The 20,303-nt window shown below is 39.0% G+C and overlaps 1 protein-coding gene across 2 annotated transcripts in view; it reads right to left on the bottom strand.

The window, feature by feature from the left end:
* Positions 1-20,303, bottom strand: part of CERS6 (ceramide synthase 6) — a 320,581-nt gene that overhangs the window by 58,518 nt on the left and 241,760 nt on the right. For both annotated transcript variants that reach the window (XM_024243197.3, XM_054549443.2), the window contains exon 6: positions 20,037-20,129. In XM_024243197.3, coding sequence (XP_024098965.1) covers positions 20,037-20,129 — 93 coding nt within the window. The remainder of the gene's footprint in view (positions 1-20,036; positions 20,130-20,303) is intronic.

The raw sequence follows: 20,303 nt of genomic DNA, 5'->3' as shown, positions 1-20,303 counted from the left end.
AGGCTCTGGCAGATTTGGTGTCTGGAGAGGACCCACTTCCTGGTTCATAGATGGTGACTTCTAGCTGTGTCATCATATGGCAAAAAGGGCAAAGCACTTCTTTAGGGTCACAGGAGATAGGAGGACATCAGTGACTACCAAGAATGCGATCAATGCCAGGACAAAGACCATATCATAAAGAGTGCTTTGTACCAAGCCAAATAATTTGAAGCTATGGGAGAAATCACTACATAATTTCAAGAAAAGAAGGGCACTACTTGCATTTGAACTTTAGGAAGATCTTTGGGGCAACTATACAGGTTTAACTGGACCACTTCTCTGACTACTAATGATTGGGGTTTCGGAAGGTATTGGCTGTGTCTTTGACTAGGGTGTGGCATCTATGAAGGGACAGTAGGTTAAGGTCAGAGGAAAAGGGCATCATATGGCTCCCAGCCCAGGCAATCCACTGCCTACAGAATGGTTGATAAGCCATGTAGCAAGGTTTAAAGTGGTGCTGTGGTCTAAATATTTGTGTGCCCACCAAATTCATGTTAAAATCTTAATGCTCAAGGCGATAATATTAGGAGGTGGGGCATTTGGGAGGTAATTAGGGCATGAGGCCAGAACCCTCATGATAGGATTAGTGCCCTTGTAAAACGGACCCCAGAGAGCTGCTTTGCCCCTTCCACCATACGAAGACACAGCTAGAAGGCATCATCTATGAATCAGGAAATGGGCCCTCATCAGATACCGAATCTGCCAGAGCCTTGATCTTGGACTTCCCAGCCTCTGGAACTACAAGAAATCAATTTCTGTTATTTACAGGACTCCACATCTACAGTATTTTGCTGCAGCAGCCCAAATGGACTAAGACGGGGGTGATTGTTTTCTGTTATCTCAGATTTCTTGGAATGTGCATCTCAGTGTTAGCATCCTTCTCCCAGAATATGCCTGTTGGGATACTAAAATAAGAATCCTACCATGTTGGCTTTTCTGATAGGACCTACACAAACAAGCTCTGAATTTTTAAAAATTGTTTTATGTTAGATTCAGGGGGGTACATATGCATGCTTGTTACTTAGGTATACTGCATACCGGTGGGGATTGAAGCCCTGAATTTTAATCATTATCTGTCCATAGACACCAGAAAAAAATATATTTTGCAGAAACAACAGTAAATTGACCATCCTTATTTTGGTCGGCTTCAAGGGAACCTCATCTTGGCCTCAGTGAAGATTGTTCTTTTCTGACATTATCTCCTGACCATCTGGACATGGTTTGTTGTGATATGGAATTTCTGTTGCTTAGAAATATAGTCTCTCTTTTACTCATACTTTTATCTAATCTATATATTTCTCTCAGAGTAAGTCTGAATTTCTTTGAGACTTAAATGCCAAGACTGACCCTAATGTTGCTCTATTTGAAGCCTCTGGAGGAAGAGGACTATTCCCCATAGACCGTTCATCTAGAGTAGATTTATTTGAATCTCTCTCTCTCTAGGGGAGACAGCAAGAAAATGAAAAGCATATCCAAAAACTGACGTATGAGCAGATCGTGATTATGAAAAAGCACAACATGTAGGTTAAATCTAGGGGAGTAAACCTAAATTTTTATCTTGAAAAGTCAATATTCATATGGTCATTTATTCATTAAAAATAGTGACTGAGCATTTACTATGCTCTAGACAGTTCTAGGCTTTGAGGATGAATAAGTAAGCAAACTAGACAAATACTTTTGCCCTTGTGGAACTTGTATATTCTAGTAGGGGAGAACAGACAAAAAATATAAGTAAAGGATCTCTTACAGTAGAAGGTCAAAATGTGCTATGGGGGAAAAAGAAGCAATCATGATAAGAAAGGTGAGGAGTCCTGGTTGCTGGGGGAGACAGATTATAATAGTACACAGAGGGGCTAGACCAGGGCAGGCTTCTCTAAGAAGGTGACTTAAAGATGATGAGGAAGCTAGTCTTACAGACAGATGGGGAGAAAATATTCAAGCCAGAGAAAACAACCAAGGCAAAGGCATTATCCATCATGCTCTTTCTATCCTGATGTGTTCAAGGAATAGTGAGGAGGTGAGTATGGCTGGAGTCAAGTAAGGAGAGACGTGTAGAAGCCAGAGCAGCAACATTACAGATTTTAAAAATTAGTAGCTTCTTCTTATCTATTACCACTATTTAAAAAATATATTTTAACTTTGTTGAATAAAAAGTAATCACTCTACTATTTAATCCCTGATATGTAACTGTTCTACGTAGCATTTGTATTCAGATATAAATTGGGAAATTAAGGGTCAAGAATAAAATTATTTCTGGGGTTGTAAGGACTTAATTTTATCTATCATATTGGAATAGGTACAAAGCACTTATAAGTACTCTCTAATACTACTCGTAGTCATGAAAATGAAACAGGGCTAGGTTTTTATTCTTACAGATGTCTTCATAAACTCCTTCCTACAACATTCCCTTGGGACTATTCCTGTTTGTTCTGAGAATCAGTGTGGGTGACAGTGCTAAGGTTGGTGGATGTTCAGCCAAGCTGAACATCTGGTTTACAAAGGCAACAGAAACTAGATTAGGTAGACTTCTCAGTTCCTTGTGAATTCGACTTAATCTACCCAAGGGGAAGGAGGAGGCCCCTAGTGGTGTCTCTTTTTCTGAAGTGCCTTGTACTTTTCCTCTGTAACCCTTTAGCTCTCATGGCTCCTGCCCTGGTTCCTGATTCACTGGGTGACAGCCACTTTCTTCTGGACCCCCACTTACCTATCCTGGACCCTCACTTACCTATCCACCTTTCCACAACTCAGAGAGACCTCTGTCTCTAATTTCTATTGTCCAATTCAGTTCAGTTATTATTTTTTTGTTTGGTTTGTCTGTGGTTAAGGCAATTTCTATTTTAAACAGAAGTGCAAGAATGTTAAAACCAGGGTCTTATCGACAGGACCAGACTCCTGAAAAATGTAGGTGTCTTGAACAATTATGGAACACCTATTTCATAAGAGCCAATTTGTAATCCAACTCTAATTAATTTTGTCATTTTTGGTAGGGGTAATTTCCTAACTATATAAAAAAAATTTTTTTTTTTTTTGAGACAGAGTCTCGCTCTGTTACTCAGGCTGGAGTACAATGGTGGGATCTCAGCTCACTGCAACCTCTGCCTCCTGGGTTCAAGCCATTCTTGTGCCTCAGCCACCCAAGTAGCTGGGATTACAGGTGTGCGCCACCACGCCCAGCTAATTTTTGTATTTTCAGTAGAGACAGGGTTTCACCATGTTGGCCAGACTGGTCTTGAACACCTGACCTCAAGTGATCCACCTGCCTCAGCCTCCCGAAGTGCTAGGATTACAGGCGTGAGCCACTGAGTCTGGCTATCTATACGATTAAGAGACTGGATCAGGTTATTTTTATGCTGTCAATTCTATAATTCTAGGCTTCATAGCCACAGTGATTAAATACTTTAAGTCTTTACTAATTTCATATTTGTTTATATGTGGCGGGGAGCGAGTGTGGGAGAGCCCACACATGCACCCTCTTTATTTAGCAGCTGAGTAGCTGGTGATGTCACTACAGGTTAGGGTTTGAAAAGTCAACTTCAACAACTTTAATTGCTTAAATGATTCTGCCTACAGCTTAGTGAACATGTCCAGAGGTTATTTTCTACCCTGGAAAGTGCCTAACATTTATGGACAACCATACATATTGATTTACTGCTAGGATAAACAGTATATTAGTTTCCTAAATAAGGTCAGATAATTTAAGAAATGAAGTGCAACGATTTCTCTTATTTTCAATTAACCGAGTCTCCAAACAGCATGACACATTGATGGTAGATTCCACTGTCAGGGTAATCATGCATCTTCCAACAGTTAATTCTAACTGCCCACGGCAGAACTGAGCATTGAGAACGCAGTGGCCTAAGAACCTACCACTATATTCCTTCCTCTAGACTCACATTTACATCTAGTTCTCAGCTCACTGGCAGAAAAGAAATGATGACCATACTCTGAGTTTAATAAGTGATTATGTACAGGTGCAACTTACCAGTTTTACCTACTTCTGAAATTCTGATGTCTTTGCAGTTAGTACCTAAGGTTTTCTTAAATCATTAAAGTTAGATAATACCAAAATGCCTTAGACATACAATAAAAATTGCACTGATAATGTTTTCCACTGAAAGATAAAATCTGTTCTCTCCAAGCTGTTACTTATCAGATTCCATCATGTGGAGTATAGTGTTCTACCAGATAATAACTACTTCAAAACAATGGATCCATTAAAGTAGAGCTTACCTTTCAACTAATATTTTAAACTGTTTCCTAAACATAATCAAATGAAAACACACTGCTTAATTCAGAAATTCACTGAGTTTATATCTGCTATGCTTAATACACAGATTTCAAAGTTTAACCAGCTGAATACCTAAAAAGAACAATACTTTCCACATTTTCTATTGTTCAGCTCTGAGTGATTGCTCTTGGCTCACTCAAGGGAACAAGGGTTTTTCTCTATTTAATTTTAAAATGAATAAATATAAATTGATTAAAACACTTATGGAGGATTAGTACCATTTTATAATTAAGTTTCCTGAGATGTATCTGATATAACGTCAATAAACAACCCAATGGCCTTGCCAATACAGCACGGCTCCTTTAAAAACAAGAGCCTTGTTTTTTAGACAAAATTTGCTTTGTAAAGATGTTTTTTGCAAATAAATCACCTGGTCCTAGAAAACATTTGTTTTATTACTGAAGGACTCACAGTTATGCCCATGGCAGAAGACCAATTTTCATTATAGTCCTATCTGTATGAATATGAAAAAAGAATGAATAATGGATGTCACCTTTTACATTTCTGCTTCAGAATGCATTATACAAAATAAAATACCTTTAATAAAGGCCATGTAATCATTATTTTATGTGTTACTCACATCCTCCTTACCCAACACATTTATTTGAGTAGGTACTGAATCTGGTCCAAATAACCATTTTTAAACAAATTGCCAATTTGGATTTTGTCAATGCAGGGTGGAAAACTTCCATCCTTATATTTGCAACTGCTGAAAGTGATTAGTGCACACATAGACACAGTCATGGCTGAAAGAACATTAGCATTTTAGGTTGAAATGTTTTCCTGCATTTTCTATAACTGCAATTAAAGAGAGAGACTGATTTCTTATTGGTCTTCAGACTGAAGACAGATGCCAAAGCCTTTATTCAAAACAGACTGGACTGGACATGTGCTTTACTTGTGTCCTCAACCTCCTGCTATTCTGCCATATTGTTTCTGGACATATTCACAGCCATAATCAAGGGCTCCTTTTATGTTCCCTGCTTGATATTTACCCTAATGTTGACCTTTACTTCAGTAGCTTTGCCTATGTTAATTATCAGAGACAAGGGGGAAAAAATCAAACATGGTCTTCACTCAAACTTAATTAGAAGTCTGAAATAAAAGAATTCAAGGAAGAGCCATCCATTTTAGTATTAAAAGCTGGTAAGTTAACACTGTTTTTTCCTTATTACATTTTCAAATAGCATTTAGGGAACCTAGAAAAGTTTCTTAGTCTGTTCTGCGTAGCTTTCACATCAGAAATTCCTGGGTACAGGTAAAATTCCAGCTACCTGGGCTCCATCCCCAACTGTTAGAATGAAAATCAGCATCGTTAATTCGGTTCTCTAGGGGAATTTTACATACAATAAAATATTAGCACCAAACATCCAGAGGGATCTACCTCTCATTGAGACACAGATCTGAACGTCTATATAATGGAACTCCCTTCACAATGATTAAGCTGTAGAGAATCTCTGAAATAATATTGTTTTCAGGAGGCACTACAAATTCATCTTGATGTACATGCCTTTAAAAAAACAAAATTCACCCATTTTTCATTAAAAATAATACATACACATACCATAAACAGGAATTGTTCCCTAAATTCTCATTGGCTGGAGAATATATTAATTTTACGCAGTGTGTTTTGGGAATAATTTTTGCAACTGATTAAGAAAAAACATTAGTGAACCTCTTTATAAAGGGAATTTAGAAGATCAAGATTTTAATTAAAGGCTGATTTAGATGTGCACAGACATGAAGAATATGAAATACTTCTGAAGTGCAAGAAAAAAGGCTCTTCTCCCTCAGATGCAAATGACGCATATTAGCTTTCTTGAATTTAATAAAATTAATAAATCTGTAATCTAACTAATATGAATAGAAGTCAGGTAATAGCATCAGGTTTACTCAATGAACTGATTTTCAGACTGTCTAGGAAACAGAAGAAGAGCAGCATAGCTTAAAGCTGATTTCATTTTATGGCAACTGATGTATGGTAATAACAGAAACCCCTCATTAAAAAACAAACAGACAAAAAACAGTTCTCTTATTTGAAATTTCAAGGCATATACAAATGTATATGACTTTTTACAGAGTAACATGCTTTTCTTTTTAGGGATCAATAATAAACAGTTTTCCTTTCTCTCTTGTGATTTTTCTGCCTTGGCATAAAACTCAGAATGCTGGGGGTAGAAGTGGACTTTAAGCATGTAACTTGGCAACATGCAAAAGAGAGTAGCTACTCAGTCTCCATCTCCATTTTAGAATGAATAAACAGATGGAGACGGTGAGGATTTCAGACAAAATTTACATACACCAAGAATAATCATAAGCAGCTTTTCCATTAAGGGAATATAAAAATAAAATAGCTTCTCAGCCTTTGGAGATGGGTAAAGTCCTGATGATCAGGATGAATATATATAAAACCTCTTAAACAAAGAAAACCAAAACCCCCAAATGGTATACTAACAATCTTAATATTGAAACTAATGTGTGCAAATAAATCACAAAATACGTCCAGGCAAAAATGAAATATAGTACCAGAAATTCACATCAGAATAATTTGCTGCTTTGTCCTGTCTTACGGTGGTTTCTAGAATAAACAGCAGTACAACTTCTAAAGCTTTAATAATTTGGTTAAAAAACAAAACAAAGAAATAAAGGACTAAAAAATTGTGTAGGGTCTTGAGACAATGACTAAATAATGAAAGTATATTTGGGGTGATTTATAGAAATCAGTTGATTCTGGGTCTCTCCCCATTAGGCAATTTGAGGAGAATCATAACCATCTCTTACCAACTTATTATGTGAAGAGTTCACGTAATGTATGTACAATCTCCCACGAATTATTTGGTTGTTCTATTTCAACTGGCTTTGAATTTTGGCTCACTATAAATAAGAGAGTTGGTTAAATGGACCATTTAAAGAAAGATATTTCACATAAGGCTCTTCAAAACTCTAACTAGAACTCACTTTTTTCTTATGTATAGCCTATGCACCCTAAGGTAAATATTTACAGGAAAATCTGGAAAGGAATGAAGAACTGTGACTTATTTGGGAAATGTTTGTTCCATTATAAAGTGGAGGAGTCCTGGCAGGAATGAATCAATTATTCCCTTCTCCAAAATTCAGTCTGTGAATAAAACTTCATTCACATTAGATCTAGAATTGAATCTACTTCAACACTTTTTTCCCAATAGATTATAGATTTTTCTCCCTTTGGACTAAATGTATACACATTTAGGTCCTTGAGGGGGATAACTGTAACACACAGACTTCATTTTAAAAACACCAAGTGCCATGAAATTAATTGGTTTAAAGATGTTGAATTTACTATGGTTACTATCAAAATGTTTTTAAAATGTATACTGATGTGATTTAAATATCTCTACTAGCCATTCTCAAATCTGACATCCCCACTGTTCATCAAATATGCACAACAGGTTATCCTACTTTACAGCAAAGATAGGCAAAGGGCCAGATGGCCAGATTTGGGTTTGCAAATAAAGTTTTATTGGAACACAGCCACGCCCATTTGTTTTCTTATTGTCTATGGCAGTTTTCTTGCTATAGTGGCAGAGTTGAGAAACTGCAACAGAGATTACATGTCCCACAAAATTAAAATATTTATTACCTGGCCTTTTACAGAAAAGCTTTATGCCCTGCCTTAGAGTCACATCAAAGGACATATGGGAAAGCATCATATTGGAAAAGTCATATATATTACCTAAGATGTGGCAATGGCATAGGCTCATGGCTAACTTCACCACATTTGGGTCAGACCAAAAAATGTGTCAAGAGATTTAATTTTCATAGCTGTCCTGATGTAATCCATTAAATATTACTCTCAAAATTCAGATAAACTATAAAGAAAGAGAACCATCAAAATTATCATGATCAAGTATAACCACAGCTTTAAAACAATTTGAAAACCAAGGAGACTTCACAAGCTTTTAAAAGTAAGATGCTTCTTTGGATTCAGTATTATTTTCTCTACTGCTAGATGTGCCATTACTTTATGGCTTCTAGAAACATATAGAAATGAAATAACCATTGTATAAGCAGAGTTTACCCAATCTTTCTCCTGTGCAACATTTATAGCCCCATTTCAAGATCAAGAACTCATAATCTTGTCTACTGTGAATTATTTAGTTAATATTTAATCTTTAATTGATTTTATCACCATGGAAAAGGAGACAATAAAATTTTATTGGCACAATAGAAAACAGTAAGATAGTGCTGTTGATGGGCCTGGCCAGAGCATGGAGCTTGATTTCCAATGCCCTGGAGTCTTCCTTCATACCTCCCTTCCTCTCCCCATCAAAAGCACACTCTCCAAATGCACTCTGCTTTCAAATGATGTAGATAGTTTTCTTAATTGTACATACGTCTTTCTATTCATTGAACTTTAGATCCTCAGAAGCTCTCTATCACTGCGAGCCTTGCTAAATCACAAGTGCCTGGAGATGAAAGTCTTTATACACACCTTCTGGGTTCTGTTTAAATTATCCTTGGCTCAGTCACACTAGTTTGCACAGCTTTTAATGGGGAAAGGTCACTTCTGAGACATTTAAAACATACTCAACCTAACAGTCTTTTTTTTTTTTCCTTATAGCTGTATTTTTTTTCTTTTTATTTATTTATTAATTTATTATTATTATACTTTAGGTTTTAGGGTACATGTGCGCAATGTGCAGGTTAGTTGCATATGTATTGATGAGTTCAACCTAACAGTCTTAAGTGATGCAAGGGTTAGCAGAATTAACTCTCCCCTTTTTTGTGTTGTTGTTGTTGCAATAATCCCTGGAACAGAGACAATGGTAACCCCTTTATGATATCAAATAAACCCATTCGGGCTGAAAACATCCAGAATGATCAGTAGGGGGCAGATTGTGTTCTACTAAAATCAGAAACATCCCAGGACTCAAAAGCCATCGTCCATTTACTATAAAGGTCTCGAGGCCTAAATTGACAATGGGTAACCAGGGACTCAATTTTGTGCTTTAGATAGAAGATGGAAAAAGTCTCCTTCAGGTCAACCAGGTTGGGATGGCATGTAAATTGTCAGGAGGGGTTTGGGGAACTCTTGTCATCATCCTTAGCCTTATCCTCCACATTCTAACTCCTCTTTCTTCAGCTGCCTGAGCTTCCACTCCCAACTCCTCACAAACAAACAGAATTCTAGCTGCAGAATTTCCTGGAAGCTGCTTCTTGTCTCTATGCAGACCTCTGGCCATGCAGGTTTTTGTTTTTGTTTTTTTTTTCTTCTGGCTGTGATGCTTGTGTTTTCTCCTCTTTTGGCTCCTGGCCCCATCCCACCTTGACTACCTGGTGAATTCCTATTTATACTCTGATTTGCCTAATTCTCATGTGCCAAAGGCTCTTCTGTCTGACATTGTCATTTATTCTTAACAACAACCCCATAAAGCAAGTATGACTTTGAAACTCTATTTTACATAGAAACTGAGGTACGGAAATGCCACATCATTTTCCCTAGTCACACAGTAAGGACGGGCTAAGCCAGCTCTGAATCCAGTTCTGTGTGACTCCAGAGCTCAGGTATCTAACTACCATAGCAGGTTGCTTCTCAGAAACGGATGTGTGGGGAAAATGACTCTGAGGAAGGAGGCAGGAAAGAGGGGACACTTTGGAAAACACATATAAGTGAGAGACTAACAAACAGAACAAGGTCTCCTCCTGGAAGACAGGAAGAGATGGGGATCAAGAACAAAGGTGCAGCCGGGCGTGGAGGCTCACGCCTGTAATCTCAGCATTTTGGGAGGCCGAGGCGGGCAGATCACGAGGTCAGGAGATTGAGACCATCCTGGCTAACACGGTGAAATGCCCGTCTCTACTAAAAATTAGCCGGGTGTGGTGGCACGCACCTGTAGTCCCAGCTACTTGGGAGGCTGAGGCAGGAGAATCGCTTGAACCCAGGAGGCGGAGGTTGCAGTGAACCAAGATCACGCCACTGCACTCCAGCCTGGGCGACAAAGCGAGACTCGTCTCAAAAAACAAACAAACAAAAAGAACAAAGGTGCAAGGGTGAGCCTTGAGTGGAAGGGGTGCTTCTTCTCAGCAGGCCAAAGGAAGGACAGATGAACGGGTTTGTTTATATTTATGGGGATAGAAAGTGAAGGAGTTCACGACTTCAGGGAGAGAGACAGAGCTATAAACAGCCAAAGTGGGTGTTTTCCCAAGGCCCCTAGAATTGACTTGAGAGAAACTCCCCATAAGAAGCTGAATGACCAAACCTCCCAAGGGCCAGCAAGACCTCCTGAGAAAGGTGGGACTCCTGAGGACCCGAATTTATGTGCCCAGAGCCCGAGACCAGCAGCACCGCGTGGCTCTCTGTAATGCTGCAGCCCTCTGCAGCACACTGGAAGAAGAGGCTCCTGGTCGTCACTCTCCTGCACCCTGAATTGCAGTATGCGGCTGAGCCTATGAGAACCAGGACTGACTAGTGGCTGGTTATCTGACCATGAGATCTAAAGATGTCTAAGAGCCTCTCCTTTGACAAGGCACTTGGATGCTTGATTGCCAGTGTAAGCCACTACTGAAGGCAGCCTTTGAATAAAATCCCATAAAAATTGCCCCATGAAACACTTCTTTTCCAGACAATAGTTCTATTGTTCTTCCACTAGTCTGCACATGGTGCTGGGTTGCAATGCTTTGATCACAAATGGTAGCTTATTAAAATGAGCTGCTCTTTTTCCCTGCTTATATTCTGAAGACACAGCAGTGAGAAAGAAACAGGACACAGGCCTAAGATTTGGGAATATCTACCTCAGAGGAAACTGAACTTCAAGGGCAGAATATTGCAATTCCAATCATGAGAAGTTGCATAAAAGAGCAACTTTGCACCTTTGTGAAAGAGAGGTGAAGCGGCCCTCCTGACTGTGTCTACAGGTAGCAGGAGTGAGGTTACAAGGAGAGAAGTCTACATCAATCCCCATCCCTGCCAGGGTGATTCGATGTCATCTGGTGTGATTTTAGCTTTTCAAGCAAAGAAAGGATATGCTGATGCAATGTGAGGCACTACCTGGGAGTCACTTCTTTTTTTTTTTTTTTTTTTTGAGATGGAGTCTGGCTTTGTCTCCCAGGCTGGAGTGCAGTGGCGTGATCTTGGCTCACTGCAACCTCTGCCTCTCGGGTTCAAGCGATTCTCCTGCCTCAGCCTCCTGAGTAGCTGGGATTACAGGTGTGCACCACCACGCCCAGCTAATTTTTTGTACTTTTAGTAGAGATGGGGTTTCACCACGTTGGCCAGGCTGGTCTCGAACTCCTGACCTCAAGTGATCCGCCTGCCTCATCCATCCAAAGTGCTGGGATTACAGGCATGAGCCACAGAACCTGGTCTGGGAGTCACATTTTTAAGAAAGACTTAAGAATATTCCAGACCAGCCATTCTCACACATTTTGGTCTCCTCTTCAAAAATTATTGAGAACACCAAAGAGTATTTGTTTATGAGGGCTATATCTATCAGTATTAACATACCCACTGTTAGAACTGAGAAATTTTTAAAAATATTTAAAACACATTTATTAATTTATTGTAAACAAACTCCATTACATATTAATATATTTTTACTAAAAATTATAAGGAGATATACCTAATGCTAAATGGCGAGTTAATGGGTGCAGCACACCAGCATGGCACATGTATACGTATGTAACTAACCTGCACATTGTGCACATGTACCCTAAAACTTAAAGTATAATAATAATAAATAAATAAATAAATAAATAAATTACATTTTCAAAAATAATTGGTGAGAAGAGTGGCCTTGTTTTCCATTACTGCAAATCTCTTTAATGTCTGGCTTAGTACTACAGAGTTGGATTCTCATAGCTGTGTATACATGTAATCTGTTGCCAGATGTTGTTCGGGTTGAAGTATTTGGTGAAAACCCAGTACCACGATGATACGTAGCTGGAGAAGGAAGAAGTACCTTAACAGTACTTTCAGAGAGTTATGGATATTCTTCTTTGGCACCATACTAAAATTTGTCAAGTCAGATATTCTTAAAAGTTGGTTGTAATATGGAATCTAAAACCATATCAATAAACTTTTTATATTCTGCTACATTAAAATCCATTGGTCTGTGAATGGATCTTTCACTCATGCATGATTTTATAACATCATGCATTAGTTATCTGGAAAATATTGGTTCACTTAGTGATTTTTTAAATAAAATATTTTTGAAAATCACATTTGTTAATATCACTACCAATCTCATCAGAAATGTAAAGGATTGACAGGCTGTCAAGCTCTTGCTGGTACACATAAGCTTTCCAAAAATCTAATTTTTGCTTGAAAGCTTGAGTTTTATCACTGACCACAAATAATGTCAGTTGCTTTCTTTGAAACAATGTGACAAGCTCATTTTGTGCATTTTCAAGACAATGTCTGTCAAAAACACAAGTTGGAATAACCACAGTTTATCATTCTTTCAAGTAAAAATGGGGTTCTATGAAAAAAAGTTCAGTTCAAAAGAAAAAGAACTGCATTTTTCTTAAGACAGACACCATTGCATACCTATTTCCAATTTCATCACACACAATATTCTTTTTCAATATATACTTAAGAAGAGAGGCTTAATAAAATTAATACTGTTGGCCCTCCATTATCCATAGGTTCTGCATTCATTGATTCAACCATGAATTGAAAACTTTTTAAAAAATGGACGGTTGTATCTATATAAATATAAAAATAGATGGTTATGTCTGAATAAGAAAAATGGATAGTTGTGAACATGTATAGAATGTATAGACTTTTTTCTTGTCATTTTTCCCTAAGAAATACAGTATAACTATTAACACTGCATTTACACGGCATTAGGTATTATGTAATCTAGAGATGATTTAAAGTATATGGGAGGATGTGCATCGGTTGTACACAAATATACAATTTTATTTTATTTTTAATTATTTTTATTTTTTAGCGATAGGGTCTTGCTATGTTGCCCAGTCAGGTCTTAAACTCCTGGGCTTAAGCAATCTGCCTGCCTCAGCCTCCCAAAGGGCTGGGATTACAGGTGGGAGTACCACAACTGGCCAAATACTACACCATTTTATATAAAAGACTTGAGCATCCATGAATTTTGGTATCCTCGGGGGCAGGGGATGGTGGTCCTGGAACCAATTCCCCATGGATACTGAGGGACAACTATAGTTTTTACTGCTTCATCAAGAACATTCTCAGGTGAAACTGACATTTTTTTCTTTCTGCACGAGTGTGGCATGAAGAGTACAATGACTACTATTAGTAGTAGTTTGGTGCCACCACCAGCAATTTTGCCCATGATTACTTTTGCATTCTCGGTGAAAATTTCAACACTGTGTGAAAGGCAAATGACATCTTAGCACTATTATAAAAACAGTTTTGCCCTTGCAGGCCTCCTGAAAGGGCCTCAGGGATTGTCAGGGATTCAAAGAGCATATTTTGAGAGGTACTGATTAGACAAATTATTTCCAAATATTGTCCTAGGAAATTATAACTAGCCATATTATTATTAACATCTGCGCCAGTCCGGATAAGCTAAGATATGCAGCAATTACAAAGTCCTTAAAACCTCAGTGGTTTAAAACAAAGGCTTATTTCTTACTCATTACATGCTATCATTGGTTGGGGGCCAGGGACTCTGCTTGCCTGAGGCACTAAGAAACCCAGGCTGACGGAGCAGCCCCCATCTCCAGTGTTACCAATCACTGTGCTACAAGTGGGAGCCCTAGAGCGTCCATGCCGGCAACTATAATACTCCAGCCCAGAAGCGGCTCAAATCAATATTGTTCACAGCCCACTAGTCATATGGCCCCACCCAATCACAAAAGAGGAGGTTGGCTGAGAAGCACAATCCTGGTGTGCCTGAGGGTGAAGAGCTGGCAGTATCTGGAGTGCCTTAATGACTACAAGGAAAGGCTACATTTATTGAGCATTTATGATGTGCCAGGCACTGTTCTAAGTACATGTACTACTTATTTACTTATTTACACTTATAACACACCCATAAGGTAGGTTATGTGAACTCCATTCTTTGGATCAGGAAACCAACGTACAGAAAGGTAAAGTAACTTGCTCAAGGTCACATCGAATTAGGAGTGGTGCTAAGCAGGCAGACAAACTCCAGAGCTCATGCTTTTAACCTCTAAGCCATATTGCACCCATAATAATGTTTTCCCCAGTCTAGGACAAAATGACAAAAATAAGGACTTTCACTTAATGATAAATTTAAAGGATTGTCCCTTTATTACAATATGTAACCTTTCTCCCTTTCTTTTATGTTAAAATGCCCTTTCCTTTACGAATCAATGGTGTTCATGGTAGGTGCTTTTTGACTTTCCTTACTGGGTCGTTATGTGCCAGGTACTGTCTAAGCTCTATTTGTCAAGCACTGTACACTACACAGTTTCACGTACATTATTTTACGTAGTTCTATTCCATGCTGCTTCCTCGTAAGACTAAAACATGCATTTTCCTTTCCCCTAAAACTAACTGAAGCAGGCAAGATCTGGAGCATGACATGGCCCCCAAAGACATCTAAAGCACTTACGGTAATGGGCTCCAGTTATTCTCCGCAAAAAGTCAGCAGAGACCTAACACAAGCTCATCAATAAGTTTCTTGCTAGACTTAATCATACCTCTCTCTGCCAGGAATCTTTTATAAGATGTAGTGTTTCTCTCGGGTTTAAGACCAAAAGAGCAACAAGTTGATTTCACCAGCTGGGCCCTGGAACTCTGCCAGGGATGCTTTCCTGAGAAGGACTCTGAACACGAGCAGAACTCATTGGCCAAAGGCCCAGGCCTTGAAGCCAAACAGCAGCTTAGTTAAAAGGGACATAGGGCTTAGACATAAGCAAGCTGTTCTGAGCTCCAACGCAAAAATATTTATTAGCTTCCTTTGGAAATTTTAGATGGCAGGAGAAATGTTCATTGTGAACAGGTGCTAAAGGATAAAATTTTAACAAAAATTAAGCCTTGGGAAATAAAAGATGTTTTAAACATCTTTTATTTTTCATCTAATCTTCCCTTTGGGAAGATTAATAGTATTTCTCATCACTGCCCAAATAAGTACCAACTCTGGAAATGATTAAAAGTGAGGCAATGTGTTCTGTCACCATGAAAATGAAAAGTTCTCCCCTCATTTTTAAACTTTAGATTCTATATGGAAATAGAGCAATTTAAAAAAAAGATGCCAAAAAAGAGTTTATGAACACAAAAGCCATTTTAGAAAAATTCATGAACCCAATAAATCAAAATAAGTGATTGTCAAACCTATTTAAAGTACAGATTCTAGAAGTTTGAGGCAAGCATTTGGAGCCAATGTTTATAAATCCTGGTCCCTGTTTGAAAATGGCCATTGACATTCATTGTCATTTAATATGGGAGCCAAAGAAACATTGTGATAACTCTTCTATTAACAACCTCATGAACAGTCTTCTGAAGTTGATTTCCATACTGTATTGCCAATGGGTGTCTTCAAACATCCCTATCCCATCATAAGGAAGCAGGCTGTTTTTAGAGGATTCAGTTAATAGTTCCAATACAGAAGGTGGAGAGTGCATCTGTCTGGCAGACAGAACGTGCCATAAATCCTCACTAATGGCTACAACAGCAGGTCCTCCAAGTGGGGGCATAATAAGGATGGAACTGCCAAGGACCCACGGGGCCATTCAGCAAGATGCAAAGGGGAAGAGCAAGCACTGCAGCTCCCTAATGAGAGATGGCAGCAGAAGAAAAGGCCTTCCTAATTAAAACCTGTGCCAAGGAATAAGCATGTCTGGTAGCGGCCAAATTCCCATTTTTGTGCAAGAAACAAGAATAAGCCAGCTGTATCAGGAATGTACAAATCTAATCTGACCAGCAGAAGACAAGAGGTGCTACCTATCTAAAACATGCTATTGATATTGACTAGCAAAAAATATACAATCGATTTCTAAACACTAACAATATATACAGGCCTAGGATCAATTCCACAAACTTTACTATAAAATTATACCTTTTACAGGTGTTTTCCACTGATGCTATATATGTTAAAGTAATACAAAATGATACACTTCAATCCCCCAAAATAATTCACCTACGAAAATTATTGAGATAACAGTCATTTGGCTTAAAGCAATTGATATGGTTAGGATCTGTGTCCCCTCCCAAATCTCATGTTGAAATGTAATCCCCAAATATGAAGTGGCCTGGTGGGAGGTGATTGGATCCTGGGTGCGGTTTCTCATCGTTTAACACCATCCCCCATTGGTGCTGTCATCAGGATTGTGAGTTCTCTTGAGATCTAGTTGTTCCAAAGTGTGTGGCACCTTTCCCTCTCTTTTGCTTCTGCTCCACCATGTAAGACATGCCTTGCTTCTCCTTCACCTTCTGCTATGATCATAAGTTTCCTGTGGCCTCCCCAGAAGCCAAGCAGATCCCAGTATCATGCTTCCTGCACAGCCTATGGAACCGTGAGCCAATTAAACCTCAAATCTCTTTTCTTTATAGATTACCCAGTCTCAGTTGTTTCTTTTTTTTCTTTTTCTTTTTTTTTTCCTTTGAGACAAGGTCTGGCTCTATCACCCAGGCTGGAGTGCAGCGGTGCCATCTTGGCTCACTTGGTGCACAACACTACGTCTGGCTAAATGTTGTATTTTTTGTAGAGATAGGGTTTCGCCCTGTTGCTCAGGCTGGTCTTGAATTTGTGAGCTCAAGTGATCCACCCACCCACCTCGGCCTCCTAATGTGCTGGGATTACAGGCATGAGTCACCATGCCCGGCCACAGGTACTTCTTTACAGCAGTGCGAAAACAAACTAATACAGCAATAAAGACTTCTTAAGCCCTGCTGGCTCACTGCAAAGCCACGTTCCACATGTGATGAGAAAGCTGAAGCTAGTGGAGGGACTTGGTAACTTTTGGTATAGCAATGTCTTACTAGGACTAGGCTTCTGGAAGCCAAGGACAGCTATTCCTGCTTTTGACTCTGGATGGCACCTCTAGTTCTCACTAAGCAAGAGAAGGACTGATAAAATGGCAAAGAGCTGTTAAAGGCTAACTACTTGTAATGTCAGGAGCATGGCAAGGCAAGGATTATGTATGTTTCTAATCTAAGAGTGAATCACAGGGCTCTGCCTGGTAAGCCTAGCCTCTAATTCATTCCTATATTGCATGGCCTTGAGAAACTTACATAATCTCACTCTGTGCATCAATTCTCCCAAGTTAAAAAAAAAAAAAAAAAGGAAGAATGTTCTAGCTCTCTGTTATATAAGTGTTTTATGTGACTACCTGGACAAAAGGTCTCCTCAAAAAAGAAAATAAAATGCAACATGAGCCTCGCACAGCACCTGGCACATAGAAAATAATCAGTCTACATGTATTGACACTACATGACCAAAGAAGGCTCCCTCATGTAGGACAGAAGAGACTCCCTTGACATACCATCACTAAAGAGTCTGTAAATGATTTCAGAAACCAACTCAGAGTGTTGGGTGCAATGAATAAGGGAACCACAAATTATGGGTGTCAAAGAATCATCTGTTATGCCCAAGCTCGCTTTGACAGCGACCACCTACTTCTGAGAATCAGCTGATGTATACCATATTAAGGGCCTTGTAGCCATACAAGTCAGAAAAAATAGCTTTTTGCCAGCCAAGTAAGCCACTGCTGTAGGATGGTGGAAGGAGCATATGTGGGGAAGGGGGACTTGGGTAGTAGGAGGCCCACAGACTCCTAAACGCTTTTCAGCTGCCACTTGGATACCAGTTTGCAACTTAGCAGATTACTGTATAACCAAGAAATGATACATTACAGTATTGTGCTCCATCATAAAGTAAAGGAACTGCTTTTGCTTATTCATTTACCCTCAACTTACTGATTCCCACAATGAGCAGCCTCACTGATAGTCATGGGGGTGCAAAGGTGAACATATCTTGCTTGCTGGGGACTAAATGCTTGTGTCCTTCTCAAATATATATATTGAAACTCTAACCCCCAAAGTGATAGTATTAGGACACGGGGCCTTTTGGCAGAAGCCCTTGTGAATGGGACTCATGCCCTTTCACAAGGAGGCCTCACAGAGCTGTCTTGCCCCTTCCACCATGTGAGGACACAGTGAGAAGGTTGTCATCTATGAGAAAGTGGGCTGTTGCCAGACACTGAATCTGCTGGTGCCTTGATCTGGGGCATCTCACTTTCTAGAACCATGAGAAACAGATTTTATAAGCTACTCAGTCAATCTGTCATTTTGTTCTATTAGCTCAATTGGATTAAGACATTGCGTTTTATCCTCCACGTATTTGAACTTTGTCTTGAAGGTTTTAGAAACATAATTCTTAGGCAGCAGATAAACAAGAATGACTACTTAGATAGGAAGACTGTTTAAGAGGCTACATAATAGAGTGGGCAAAAGGAGAGGGAACTGTAAGTTTGTCGGTGACATTAAGGAAGAAGGTACACAGAGTGGCAAAAACGAGAGCAAAGGAAAACGTCCTGGCTGACATGACTTTTGGTTCTAAGGGTTACTGGAGAAGAACAAGACTAGAAGACCATGTCTTCAGTCAGGAGCACTTTGTATGTAAGGCTTAGTTTCCTCATTCATAAAATAAGCATAAATAATAATCAAACTGGACCTCTGATTTGCTGTCAGGGCTAAATGACATAATGTACAAAAATAACACAATATACGTTGTGTATCCCTTACCCCAAATGCTTGGGATTAGAACTGTTTTCTTTGGATTTTGGAATGTTTGCATTATGCTTAAAGATTTGCATCCCTAATATAAACATCTAAAATGCAAAATGCTCCAATGAGCATTTATTTACTTTGAGCATCATGTTAACACTCAAAAAGTATCAAATTTCAGAGCATTTTGGATTTCCAGATTTAGGGATGTTCAACCAGTACTATCATCTGTGACTACAGATGTAGAAGTATGGACGCAGAGAGAATGTGGGGCAGAAGAGAAACATTTCAGAATTAATGGCATGTAGGTTATGGTTGGAAGTGTCAGGAAGTATAAACTCAATCATCCAGGGAGATGGCATCCTGTAATTCAGGTCCAGAACTCTGGTGCACCCAAATATGTAGAGCATGGGGCATTAAGACAAAGGACAGCAAAGTGACTTTGAAGGATTAATCCAAATATGGTGTCACAGAAAAATAAGCAGTAAAGAGCTAGAAGTGCCAATTCTGCCCAGAAGCTGGTAGGATGAAAGCCAGAATAAGTGGATTTAACAAGTAAGGGGTCACACAAAAGCGATTACAGTGGAGGGGATAGGCGGAAACCAGATCACAGTTCACTGAGGAATGCTGCATTTCCGAGACATATTTTGACACTGGACAACCCTGCAATTGGGGAATTAATTCTGTAGGGTTGAAACACTGAGAATTTACTTTCTCCCAGGAGCTACAAATAGAATTTTTGCTTTTTATTTAATTTGGAGAACAGAGGGACTTGGGAATTAGATTGAGAGAAAATTATTTCTATGGGGATTCATTGCTACATTATTACATGGAGAAAAGAAAGTTGAGTTTTAGGGGATGAGCGAAGAAACAATAGAAACAAAATATAAAACAGCACAAACAAAAATAGAGAACTTTCTGTAATAACCCAGCAAGTCGTACTAACCTAGGGCTGCCAGGAGAACAGGGGTGAGTGCCTTTGAGAGTCTACACCCACCTGCTAAGGGCCATTAAAGATGCATGTTTGCAAGCATTTTACGACATAACCGCTCTTACCTTTCTTTTGATATCAGTGAACTGCGAAAACATTAAAGACCAATAAAACGACAGCTCCAGGATGTAATAGTAGTGAAGGTCAGTTGTGAGTGGCTGACGGTGAAAGAAAAAAAAGAAAAAAAGGAATGATTAGTAGTTAATAGGGAACCCAATTTGTATCCCAGACATCTCAAGCTCACTGCTCAAAAGTAACATGGTCTTGCACCTGCACAAAGGCAGTTCCTGTCCTATTCCCTTTGTAGATGATGGGGCTTTGAGGATAACTTT

This window comes from Pongo abelii, chromosome 11, assembly GCF_028885655.2.
Source record: "Pongo abelii isolate AG06213 chromosome 11, NHGRI_mPonAbe1-v2.0_pri, whole genome shotgun sequence".
Classification (NCBI taxonomy): Eukaryota; Metazoa; Chordata; class Mammalia; order Primates; family Hominidae; genus Pongo; species Pongo abelii.
Note: the sequence above shows the minus strand (reverse complement) of the source record. Positions and strands in the feature narration are given on the sequence as shown.